General features: G+C 32.7%; 1 protein-coding gene across 4 annotated transcripts in view; it reads right to left on the reverse strand.

Annotated features, from left to right (window-relative positions):
• The window catches only part of LOC118200638 (uncharacterized), a 122982-nt gene that overhangs the window by 81399 nt on the left and 27760 nt on the right, over positions 1–13823 (reverse strand). For all 4 annotated transcript variants that reach the window (XM_085811592.1, XM_085811590.1, XM_085811593.1 and 1 more), the window contains one exon: positions 8109–8183. In XM_085811592.1, the coding sequence (XP_085667718.1) occupies positions 8109–8183 (75 nt within the window). The remainder of the gene's footprint in view (positions 1–8108; positions 8184–13823) is intronic.

Genomic DNA, 13823 nt, shown 5'->3' on the forward strand with positions numbered 1-13823 from the left:
CAACATTAACTGAAATGGATAATTAGATAATTTTAGCTTAGCTTATACCGTCCGTTAAACATTAAACGCGCATGTGTAAACGTATTATGACATGCATAAAAGTACTACGCGCATGCGTCGACGCATGCGCAGAAAGTTTGTAGCTTTGAGGTCTGGATTATAGATCATTCCGGATTATGGGTGTCCGGATTAACGACTTTTGACTGTTATTTCTCTTCTTCTCTAAATTAAAAGTAAAATCTATCACTACCAACTCTTACAATTAAGTCTTTACTGTTGAATAAAATTGAAAGTTAACTCTAAAAGAATTTCAATTTAAAAAACTCCCATGTACTTCTGCAAAACTATATCCAGGGTTCGTACGCATTTCTGCACAAGGAAATTAAGTACTTTTAAGGACCATTAATGAAAAAAATTAAGGACCTATGAGCAAATGGGAACTGAATAAATTCAATTAAAAATATTATATCTATGCCTGAATGTGAGTAGCTTGCATTATTATTAAACATAACTTAATTAACATAATTATTAATATTTTGAGAATAAAAATAATTTTATGAAATTTATCAAGTAGCATTAAATATTTTACACTCATAATAACTGGACATATCTGAAAGAAGATAAGTGACATTTTAGTTACATTTTACTAACAGTTAGCTTTTTTTTTTTTTTTTTTTTTTAATGTCTCCTTTTGTCACACACTTGCTCAGTCTAGAAGTTTAGTAAGTAGATTTTATGTCAAGCACCATAGGTTAAAATGAGCATTAAAATCATAATCAGCAGGATTCATAACAAAAGACTGGCTGTTGTCACCACTCCTGCTCGCCTATAGTAAGACCTGCTAATCAGAACAAACCTGAAAGACCTGATGTAGGCATAGTTAGCAAGTTTTGAAAGTTAGCTGACCACTGTCTGACGCTGTTAGTATCATAGCTTCGTGTAGAGTTCCAGGGGTTGTAACTCAGTTAATAGAATTTAAGGTTCTATTAGGCCACTAAAGCATTAGCGGTGATAAGTTGTTTTGCATTAAATCTCACTAGATGCAAAGAATAAGTTTCACATGAATTTTTATATTTTTGTGTTTTACCTTGTGACCACGGTAAAGGTTTAACACGTTGAGCTCGGCACCGAATTTGTTGTCCTTTCTGTTCAGCCGGCAGCGATCAGCCGGTGGCAATATTGCGATCAAGCGGTGCAATATTGCCGACTTAAATTATTCATAAATTATACAAAAAGGAAGGAGACGCACATAAAGTCCAAAAGTATTGTTCGAAATGTTATGATGACAATTCAAAACTATTTGGATGCAAGATAGCCAAAAATGTAACCAAAATAGTTGTTTCATATTGTAATATGTGTAAAGCTAAGCCGTATTTTTGTTTAGAATGTTTCAATAAATTTCATTAAAACTACTTTTGATTACATTTCATTGAGACTATACTTATTTTTTAACTTTAATACTGTCGGTCCGGCGGACTGATGCCAGCCAAACGAAAATTCCAGAATAATATTTGTTAAAAAAACCCTATTAATATCACAATCTCATAAAATTTCACAGTTTAAAATACATGCAATTTATGACATTGATTTTTAAACAATATTAGGATAATTAAACATTAAAATCTACAAAACATAAAACTCAACAAAATAATTATGCGTCTTTTTAATTTGAAGGCCTGCCCAGACATTTTGGCTAATTTATATCGATTTCCTTCTCCTTAAACATGTTTTCTAACAATTAGAAATTTGTCTCAATATGCAAAACAATGTTCTCATTAGTTTCTGTGTGTTTTATCTCCCAACTGCTAACCTCTCCACAATGTACTACCTATGAGGGCTTATTTGATCTGGTAAAAGTTAAATAGTCCAACAACCCCCCCCCCCCCCGACAGACGTGAACAAATTATCACTATGTCTGAAAGTAACTATAAATCAGATAATAAATTTAAATAAAGGTTTAAATAAGCTTCTTATTCAAAACGAACTTGGAACATATAAGCCTGTTCTTACGCAAACAAAATCATTTACAGTTTGTGGTGATATAATTAAACAAGAAGAGTCAAATTCAAACTAAAAATATGGACTAGTGGTCAAAGACTATACAATTTAATTTCAATTTAATCTGGTTCAGTAACTCTATTGTCATAATAAACTCAAATGTCAGCAGCAGTAATGGAAAGACTAATAATTACAAATTATCAGAGCTGACACAACTAATGCAAAGAGCAAGTGAAGGTCAGAAACACACTTGTCTTACACTCCGGAAACATTCATTTTATCACATTTTTCTGGAATCTTTTAGAATCGAGGGTCTAAAAATTTGCCTTAAAATCTTTCTAAACTTTCCAAGCTTCAATGCCTAAAATCCTAAAGAAAAATTACCCCTACCAATTCTGTAACAGCAAAAAGCCAGAAATGTTTTTTTAAAAAAATCGGAAGAAAAAAGTGTGAAATCAATTTTATAGAGAAAACTGATGCATTTTCTGAGAATTCTGATCATTCTGAGAAATGGGAAAAATTCTTAACATGAAAAAATTAAAGACATTTTTAATTAATTACACAGCTATTTTACTTTTGCTAAAAACTGTTTTGTAAACTGTGCTTTATAGCATTATTCCTTGCTTATTTTTCAGATTCAAAAAATTGTACAATATATGGCCAAAATGGAACTTTATAATATGACAAAGAAAAATAAAAATACTTTATTTTAATATTATTTCTTAAATTCAATTCCAATATATTACCATTATTTTAATGAAATTTAACAAAAAAATCGTCAAAAAATTCACAGATCTCGGAATTAAAAATTTTCTATAGAAACCGATTTTAAAATCGCCAAAATGTTGATAATCGCCAAATTTAGAACCGTTTAATAAAAGAATTCACATCACCAAAAGTGGAAAGTTCTTTGAGAGCTCTTCATTACAAAAAATGAAATAATTTTGAAATGCTTATGTTTCACTTCTTGTTCAGAAACTCGAGTTCCCACCATTATTTATATTACAAATAGGAAAAAATTATAACTCATGAACCCATTCAAAAAATAGCCATATTTGTCAGTGAATCGCCAAAAATATTCCTGCAAAATGCTAATTCACACTCGAAATGACAGTCGTAAAAACAGACAGAAATTTCAGATGATTAAAATTAAGGACCTTCTGCCGCTTTTGGCCAAAATTAAGGACTTTTAAGGACCATAAATCGATTCCAAAAAACTTAAGGACTTTTAAGGACTCTTAAGGACCGTACGAACCCTGTATGTCTTATGCTCAGACATTTTAGCTTAAAAGCTTTTGCCATTAAATACTGTTTAAAGAAGTTAAAACTGCAGTTTCAAACCTTTACTGCTCCATGCTCTCTCTTAAAAAGTACTAAAATCCCCCTTTTCAAAAGTTATTTATGCAATGCATTTAAACTAGGTAAAAGAGAAAACTAAATATTTTTATTTCACTATGCTTTAATAACACACTTAAATCCAAAATTATGTTTAATAACTATATATTACTTATGTTTCTAGAATATAATTTAGGAAACATTTTAGTTGATTTCACTTCACTTACATGGTGCCCAAAAGCATCATTTTTTCAGCACTTTTTAAGTTACATGATTTCACACATGCATTAATTACTCTTTCACATGAATTTTTTGCTAATATTTAAATCTACCAATCTCCTAAAGTTGAAAAATTTCTCCTTACATCATTTCCTACCAGTTGAGAATTTAATTTAAATTAAATGTTATTTATACAATGCTTTCATTTTTTAAAGCAATGTATAAATGAAATTTTCAATATTGGAACAATCTACCAATAAATTTATTTGGCTCATCTGGTTGCCAAATCATCATGACAATACCATAAAGCAAAGGTGTCAAACTCGCGGCCCACAACAAATATTTTTGCGGCCCGGCCAATATATTGGCAAATAATAATATATAATAATAAAATAACATATCGACGAAGAAAAAAATGAAATGTTTACTGCTAAGTAATTAACGATAATTTATTCAGTGTTGTTAGATTACTCACAGCAAGCTGAGATACACACTATTTAAATTACAAATGCGTGTGAGTAGCTCGCGTTCAGCTACCTTCGGCTTTTGGGGGACACGTGCACTCGGAGCTTGTACGCATTCCCCGATAGCCGAATGTGGCCGAACTCATGGTCTCAGTTTTCCAATCATAGTTTTGTACGATATATTGGTGGTACTTTGCTTTATTATTAATTATTACTTAATTCATATTGTTACGGATTTCATAGTTATTTATTTATTTATTTATTTATTTATTTATTTAGAATTGTAATTAGATTTGCTTCATGTTTAGCAATGCAGACGATTTTTGAAAAAACAGCTGCATTGGAAGGTTAAAAATAGAACAGCGCGTGCATTTAATACCTAATAAATAAATATCTCATAATTGCTGTTGCCATCCACAAAAATCCAGATATTTATAGATGTTTCAAGTATATTCGAGAAATTAATTATAAAGCTTATAAAAGTCGAGAACAAACAACTCATCTCAGTAGTAGCTGTAGTTCTAGCGAACTGTTTGTTTACTTAATGCTGTGATTGATTTGTAGCGATTTCGCTGTGAGATAGAATTAGTTTCTCTGTTTTGAATTAATTTTTGCTAAACATTTGACATTTTGTGATATTGTTAGAATATTTTTGAAGAAATATTTCAGCATTTTGATTTATCTCTTGTGGAAAGAATAAATTTTTGTTAACTTTTTAACGTTAATCGTGTTTATTCCAGCCCTTTGTATTCAGTATGTCTATATCAAAACCAAGTGGTAGTAAAACTAAACGAAAAATCGCTGACGAATATAGAATATATCAAGTAAAATGGGAATTAGAATATTTTTTCTGTGAAATACGAAATATAACAATTACGAAGGATTAATGAGAGAAGAAAAGTTGAAAGAGCTCAAGTTAGGAGTGAAAAAGCAACAGTCCATGTTTAGTATTGCAAGAAAGTGAAGTGGCGGTACATGCAAGCTACGCCTTGTCCGAGTTGATAGCTAAACATTCCAAGCCTTTTACTGACGGTGATTTCATCAAGGAATGCCTAATGAAAGCTGGAGAAATAGTTTGTCCTGGAAATGTGAAGGCTTTTCAATCAATTTCATTGTCTCGAAATACAGTTGCGGAAAGAGTTACTGATTTAGCCGCGAATTTAAGTGATCAGATCAAAGCAAAATCATCTAGTTTCAAAAGTTTCTCCATTGCCTGTGACGAGAGCACGGACATTAGTGGCAAAGCTCAATTAGCAGCATTTCTTCGTTCTTGTGACGAGAATTTTAACATTTTTGAGGAATTACTGGAACTAATACCGATGCCTGGTACTACCACAGGAGAAGATATATTTACTTGTGTTTTTGGACTTCTGCAGAAATACAATCTACCTTTGGCAAAATTAAATTCTGTAGCTACAGATGGCGCTCCATCAATGACCGAGAAAAACAAAGGCTTCGTAGCATTACTAAGAAAAAAACTTAGTGAAATTCATTGTTCAAACATTCATCATATGCATTGTATTATACATCAAGAAGTTCTATGCACGAAAGTAATAAATATGGAGAATGTTTTGTCATATATAAAAAAAGTTATAAATTTTATAAGATCTCGAGGTTTAAATCAGCGTCAATTCACTGCTTTCTTAAGTGAGTTAGATATTGAATATTCGGGTTTGTCCTACTATACCGAGGTACGTTGGTTATCTTGCTCCAAGATTCTCAAACAATTCTGGGATTTGAAAGAAGAAATATGTCAGTTTTTATGTTATACGATCCAATATGGATACAAGATTTATCTTTCTTGGTTGATATAACCAAACACTTAACCGATTTAAATTTATCGTTACAAGGAAAAGATCATATCATTACGAACATGTTTGACATAATTAAAGCATTCAAATGTCAACTAGTTCTTTGGGTAAAACAACTTAAAAATGAAGATTTGACGCCCTTCACGACGTGCAGCATGAACAAATCAAGTTTAGATGATACTTGTTTGTATCAAAAATACGCAGAAAAAATTGCAAATTTAACAACTGAATTTGAAACAAGGTTTAATGATTTTAGTTCCCTCGAAGACAAATTTTTTTTTTTTTTTGTTTTCTTCGATTTTCTCAATAAGTGTTGACTCAGTACCCAGCCATATGCAAATGGAGGTGATCGAGATTCAATGCAACGCAAATTTGAAAGCAAAATTCATTGAAGTGCCTGAATTTTACAAATATTTACCAGCCAGGTTTGAAAATACTCGAAAATTTGCATACGAAATTATTTCCATGTTTGGTAGCACTTATCGGTGCGAGCAGTTATTTTCAGTCATGAAAGATAATAAGTCTTCTATTAGAAACCGTATTAATGATGCTCACCTTGGGTCAGCGTTGAAAGTTATCACTGCAAACAAAATTTCTCCCGAAATAGGAAAGATAATAGCAGAGAAGAGATGTCAAGTACCAGGACGTAAACATTAAATTTTTCTTGTTCCTTTCTATATAAATATATATATATGTTTATTATTGTATTATTCGAAATAAATCTACGTTTCTATGAATATTGATTTTTTTTCGGCCTACCTAAAGTTAAACCTTGTTTGTTTGGCCCAAGTGTACCTATGAGTTTGACATCCCTGCCATAAAGGGTTCTAGTGTAGAAAAGGGTGCCCTTTGTTTTGACACCAAATACCAATGCTGATACTGCTTTTCTAGTAAACCAGAATCAACTCTGTTTACCCTATGTAATGGTAGCCATTTTTTGGTAATGTGGCAATGTTTTTCTTAAATTAAATCTGACTGTAACTTTTTAACTTAGATATTGAGGACTATGTGATTTGCAGGATATCCATCATACGTTTTCGACATTGCTTTAGGAAACATTCATCTTTAAAACATTACAATTTGGTGTCATTCTTGACATCATAAAGATTGCCAAAAATATCAAGGGAAACTCTATTGTAAATTTTTACCTCATAAAGAAAACTTTCCTTCATTTTTTTCTAAATAAGTTTGAAATTTGAATGGAACTTTATGCGGACTGTTGTCCGGAATTAAAAAATTAACATAAATATCAACATTTGTAAACAATTGCCTTATTTTTTTTTTAATCTGAGACAAAGTGTAAAAATTAGAATGAATGCAGATTGCCTACATTTTCTTTCTTTATTTATTTACTTGACACAAAAGAAAAATAACTTTCCTTTATAATTTTTTTAGCAGAATAATTTATAAGAACATATTATTTTGTAAAAAGTACACAATATAATTTATATGAATTAAGAGTTCAATAAATAACAAATTACAGGAAAAAGAATAAAAAATGTTAACCAACAATGTATTAAAAGTCAAACATATTCTTTTAGATAAATATTTTTAACACCACAATTCTTAAGATTCTTTAGTGATACAAAAATAATTGTGTTTCTTCACAATTATTTTTGGTACTCTCGATATATCCGCACCCCTGATTTCAACATGTTGTAAAACTGCCATTTTTTAGCATATTATCAAGTATACAAGTGATAATAGCCAACTCATACACATGCATGATAAACACATATATTCGCATTGGCTCACTTTCGCATTGGCTGTTTGGGTGCACGTAGATTTATATGGATTGTAAAGTACGTATTGGCCACATAGGTCTTTCCTCCACGCCTCATAAAATTTCTTATTTCTCAAAAAATGCTTTCTTGTATTACTATTCATGAATAGCTATAAGCTGTGAAGATAGCCAGACAAGAGTTTTTTTGACAACTTTTGTGGGGGTACCAAAAGTGACTTAATTTGCTTGTTTTTACACTCTTTATGTATCATATACATTTATAATTAACTAAAGAAAGTTTAAAAAGAGAAATGGATAAAGATACACAGATAAAAAAATCACCCTTTACACTGAAAAATATTGTATAGTTCTGCACTATAGTGCACTATAGGTGTGCACTATAGTGTTTAGCATACTACCAAATACAAGTAATATAAATAAGCACAAATTACAAAATTTCATAAACTAGTTTATAGGCATATTTTTTTTTATTTATTAACTGGGTTATAAGTAAAAAACATTTTATTTTTAATTTAAAGCAGTTCTTAACTACATTACCTTTCTGCTATTGTGTTCAAATGCTCATCATTCACAGCTCTCCTTATCTCTGCTCTATGCCTTTCTATAGATATGCTTTGTAAAAAAAAAAAAAAAAAATAAATAAAAAATAAAAAATATCTGAAGTTCATTAATTTAATAAATTTATTCATTTTTTAAATATAATTTTTGTTATTTATTTAATAACAAATAATTATTAATTTTGGAATATATTTATTTAATAACAAATAATTATATTCCAAAATTTTAAAAACTTGATTCTGAAAGATTCAAAATACACCAAAGCATTTGGATCAGAAATAAATAAATAGACAGATAAAATTATTTGGTACTTATATACAAGGGCGAGTCAAATGAAAGTGAGCCAATGCGAATATATGACAAACAGAGTACTTTATTTAAAGGCAGTCTCCATGAACACTGAGACATTTATCCCATTGACAAATGAGCCGCATGATCCCCGTCTCATAAAACTCTTTGGGCTGTCGATTCAAAAAGTCTGTAACCGACTCCTTCACGGCGGCGTCCGACACGAATCTGGTACCCTTGAGCAGTTTCCCGAAAATGTGAAAGTCGCATGGCGACTAATCTGGGCTGTATGGAGGATGTTGCAGCGTGTCCCACTTGAACTTTGCCAGTTGTGTCTTAACCACATCAACGACGTGGGGACGAGCATTGTTGTGTAGCAAGATCACACCATTCGTCAATCTTCCAGGTCGTTTGTTCTTGATTGCGACACGCAGCCGATCCAGCGTTGCACAATATCGCGAACTATTGATAGTCTCTCCACGTTTAGCAAATTCAATCAGTAATGGCCCCTGACGATCAAAAAAAAAAAAAGTCAATAGCACCTTTCCCGAGGAAATGACAGCCTTTGCTTTCTTCGTGGGTGGTGAATTCAAATGTTTCCACTGTAAGCTTTGCCAGCGTGTTTCAGGTTCGTAGTGGTGGCACCATGATTCGTCTCCGGGCACAATTGCAGACAAGAAGTCGTCACCCTCATTGTGATACCGGATGAGATGAGTCAAAGCAGCACCGAACCTCTCTGTCTTCTGGCGGTCGTTCAAAATCTTGGGCATCCATTGAGCACACAAAAGCCGATAACCGAGATGATCATGAAATTATGATGTGAACCGAACCGTGACTGATGTTCACACGCTCTGCCAGTTTATCGATGCTTATCCTCCGTTCTTGTCTAATCAGCTCATCAACCTGTGCAATTGTGTCGGGGCTGATTGCAAGGTGGCTTTGGCCCGGTCTTGGATCGTCTTTGCAACTTTCACGTCCTTCTCTGAACCGTTTGCTCCAATGCTTCACAGTGGCCAATGCGATGCAATGTTCACCGTACACAGCAGTCATACGGCGACTAATTTCATGTTGGGAAACACCTTCAGCTGTCAAAAACCTGACCACACCGCGCTGTTCCTCTTTTGGAGCGTCCATTATGTCACGCTACCGTCTTCAACCCAGTGTAAGAGCGCCTTAAAGAACTTTAACCTCACACTTTTGCGCCACTTTCGTAAATGAAGGCTGTCTCTGTGCTACGCGCATGCGCCACAAATGATGGACCGAACCATTCTTGCTGAGGAGGGGTTGGCTCACTTTCATTTGACTCGCCCTTATATTAGTGCAATCTTGGTGCAGTTTGGCACTTTTTTACAGAAAAGAATAACTGATGACAGCAACAAATTATTTTATAACATGCATTCCATTTTATGTTGTAATTAAGTATTTATTCTAAAATCAATTTTATTTCCTTAAAGTGGATCGGTTTTATTCATTTTATTTTTATTTTTATTTTTTTTTTATTTTTTTATTTTATTTTTTTTTATTTATTTATTTTTATTATTATTATTATTATTATTTATTTTTTTGGTCTTGGTAGAAATTTTGTGGCAATCATTTTAAGAACATATTCAAAGCAATTTTTCCTTTTGCAAATTTAAGGCAAAATACTGGAGAAATTTTACTACAATTTCATCTACTGCAAGGGAACTTGAAATCCAGCATAAAAGCCTTGTAAGACGATGATGTTTGTTAAACTGAAGAATTATTATGTGCTTTGTTTTCAAAGTTTGGTGCATTTTGAAGATTTGGCAGTTTCTACTAATGTTAACATGCAAGTACCAAATATCTTTCTATTTTCAATATTTCATATCAAAATTGGAAAAGTGACACAAAATTTTAAATTAGATTTTAAAAAAAAAAGGTACTTTGGTATAATAACCACCTTAGTGCAATTTGGCGATTTTTTTAAAAGAAAAAGAATGCTAATTTCAAATCAGAAAACGTTATTTATTTCATGTCATACATGTTATTAGGTACAAATTTTAATTCAATATGACAGCTTTAAAACAATTCATAAAACTAGCTGCAAATGGTATCTCCCACATATTTCTTCCAATCTACCAAAATCTTACTGGTCTTCTAACTCTTCTAAGCAAAATTTAACATTTGTTATTTCTTTATTCCAGCAGTAAATAAATCTGACTACTGTAGTAAATGGCAGCTTATTTTCAAATCAATTACTGCTTTGAATATTGATGTGTTTGTTACACCTTTTTCAAGCTGCATTTCCAAAATATAAAATCATGAAATGTGAATCTGTATATTCCTGCCCTTGCAGCAAATATTATATTCTTTCACAGAAGTTACTTTCTTTGCTGGCAAATCCAAAAGTGCAGATTTCAAAATTCAGCTGAAGACCAAAAATATGGCAATTTGCCTTTACAGTTTCCAATGCAATCAACACAACATGTATGAAAATGGCAGCATTGCTTTATCAAACTTACAGTTATTGATTTCGTTACTTGTAAAACTGTTATGGGCATGATTGCCACAGTTTGGCAACTTCTACCAGAATGATTGCAATAATACCAAAATATCCCCCCCCCCAAAAAAAAAAATTAAGTAACCTAACAGTCAAAATCTATACCAAACTAACATTGCTTTTTTGCCTAGTTTTAATTTTTGTTATTACAATTAAATCCTACTTCTCTGATGATGAATTTTATTACATTTATGTAAACTCTATGGCTTAGAGAAAATTCAGCTTTGATAGCACAAATGCAGCTTACAAAAAATACTAGCACAGATATTTTGGGAGGAAAAAAGTACTATCTGATTATTTACACCCAGGGGTTAAACTGTCAACAATGAACAAACAAGGCCTTCTATCCGCTATGAGCAATGTCACCAGCAAAGGAACTAGTAGACATAACAAACTTGTGGTACCACATGCTTTTAGATGTAGCATGATATTTGCATACTGCATAGATATTTGTAAAGGATTGAAAATTATTTTATTCAGTAGTTACTGATAATCTGCTAACGAATGGTATATACTTGCTGTGTACCTCATTGCAAAGAAAATTACTCCAATGCTGAAAAAATGGACTTGTTTTTATTTCCAAAACTGGATTTTTATGTACAAGAAATGGTTACGTACCATTCACCGGCAAAATTTGAATCTATCAAAATATTCATATATATGCAGACCTTTTGTATAAAAATGCCAGTTTCATATTCATCATAGTTTCTTTAATTGAAGAAGATACTTTAATAAATATTCTAATTGGTGTATTTTAGACATGTATGTATTTCTTAATCCAAAAGTTAGGCCTTATTTCATGTTTAATGTAATTAAACTTCTATAAGATTTTGAATAAATAAAATCAGAACTGAATTATGCTAATGCAGATGCTAACAAATAACACTGCAGTTAGTCATTAATGCAAAAGTATTTAATTAAATCTGTACAAAATATACTGACATATCAATTAAAGCATAACATTTAAACCAATATATACTAGAAAGACTCGTAAATTTTTCCTGAATATTCACAAGCTTTTCAGAATATCAGGATAAGTTTATATCCTGGAATTCAGCAAGCTACATAGCATTTTCCAGTTCCATAAATTTATTCCTGAATGGAAACCTAACACCTTGCATGGAAACTTTATTTTCATTTTGCACTGAATAGAATTGTAAGATTTCCTAGTGAATCTACAGTGGTAGTCAATACAGAATTGTTTTCCTTCTCAGTTTGAAAAAAATATTGTTCTGAACCGGACATTTCAAGAGTAACTGAGCATTTTGATAAGAAAAAAGGAACTTCATAAAACTACATTTGGTTCACCCAACGATTTGAAAGGATATTTTACTTGAAAGGATATTTTACTTTCACAACTGCCTGACTGCCCAGAAATTTATCATGTTCCTAGAGTAAATGTTAATAAGAGTGGAGACAAAATTGGTTTGGTTTATTAGATTATGGCAAAGCAAACTAGGGCTATCTGCCTAATAGGATGGATGCCTTTATGGAGGACTTTCCAAGGGAAGCTGGCTCTATACATATTACATAAGGAAAACGACAGTAAAATGACTGAATGTGGTAAGATTAATTGAAGTTTCTGTACGATTTGGAAAGAAACGAGAAAAAAGGCATTTCCTGACTGGTGCATAAATGAAGGTTTACTTAGTAGCCATTATTAAGTGTCCTGTTTGTAGGAAGGAAATGCGTATGGTCTAATAATACGGCGCTATGGAGGATATTTTTTACTCTTATTTTGTGAATTTATGTGCCGCCGCCAGTATACAGATTCTAGTTCAGATACTTTTAGGAAGATTTTGGATGCTGTTAAGCAAATTTGTTTGACTGAAGACATGTTAATTCGTAAATAAGGTAAGTGGATATTTCCTTCGTGTAGTGCAAAGAAGAATTTCCTTTTTTATGTTATTTCATTGTTTGATTTAAAATGATTGAGATTATATATTTTTTTGTTGGCTGCTCCTTTGACTTTTTAAGTAAATATACGAGGGCCATCCAGGAAGTAGATTACGTTTCCGTCTGTGTCCGCTAGGGGCGGGGCTAGCGCGGCCATCTTGGGGTCAGAGCGTTGCGCAGCTCAGTCTGCATCTAGCCGTGCTAGTGAGAGGTTCGTGCTGTGCTCCGTTCAGATACTGTGACGGTTTGAAATGTCTGCGTTAATTGAAAATCCCGCGAGCTGCGAGGTGCGCTCAGTAATAAGGTTTCTGACTGCAAAAAACTGTAAACCGATAGAAATCTATCGGCAGCTTCGTGAAGTGTATGGGGACAACATTATCACTGAAGGTGGAGTGCGTCAGTGGGTCATAAGATTTCAAAATGGCCGAACCGATGTTCACGACGAAGATCGAAGTGGGAGACCCAGCATAGTGACCGCCGAACTTCTCGAAAAAGTCGATGCTAAAGTCCGTGAAAATCGAAATTTCACAATAACGGAACTTTCTTTGAGTTTTCCACAAATTTCACGAAGTTTGTTGCACGAAATCATCAGCGAAAAGCTTGGTTACCACAAGTTTTGTGCAAGATGGATTCCAAAAATCTTGACAGAGGACCACAAAAATCAGCGAATGGCTGCAGCGTTGAACTTTTTGGACGCTTACCATAAGGATGGTGACTCTTTACTCGATCGCATCGTTACTGGTGACGAAACATGGGTGAAATATGTGAACTGTGAAACGAAATTGCAATCAATGCAGTGGGAGCACACAAGTTCTCCCCAAAAACCCAAGAAATGCATGCAAACAATGTCGGCAAGGAAGATGATGGCGACTGTTTTTTGGGACAGAAAAGGTGTAATTTTGGTGGACTTCCTGGAAAGAGGCACTACAATAAACTCTCAAAGGTATTGCCAAACTCTCCAAAAACTCAGAAGAGCAATTCAAAACAAG

This window comes from Stegodyphus dumicola, chromosome 2 (assembly GCF_044657685.1).
Source record: "Stegodyphus dumicola isolate Sdum_Otavi_A_Nest chromosome 2, ASM4465768v1".
Classification (NCBI taxonomy): Eukaryota; Metazoa; Arthropoda; class Arachnida; order Araneae; family Eresidae; genus Stegodyphus; species Stegodyphus dumicola.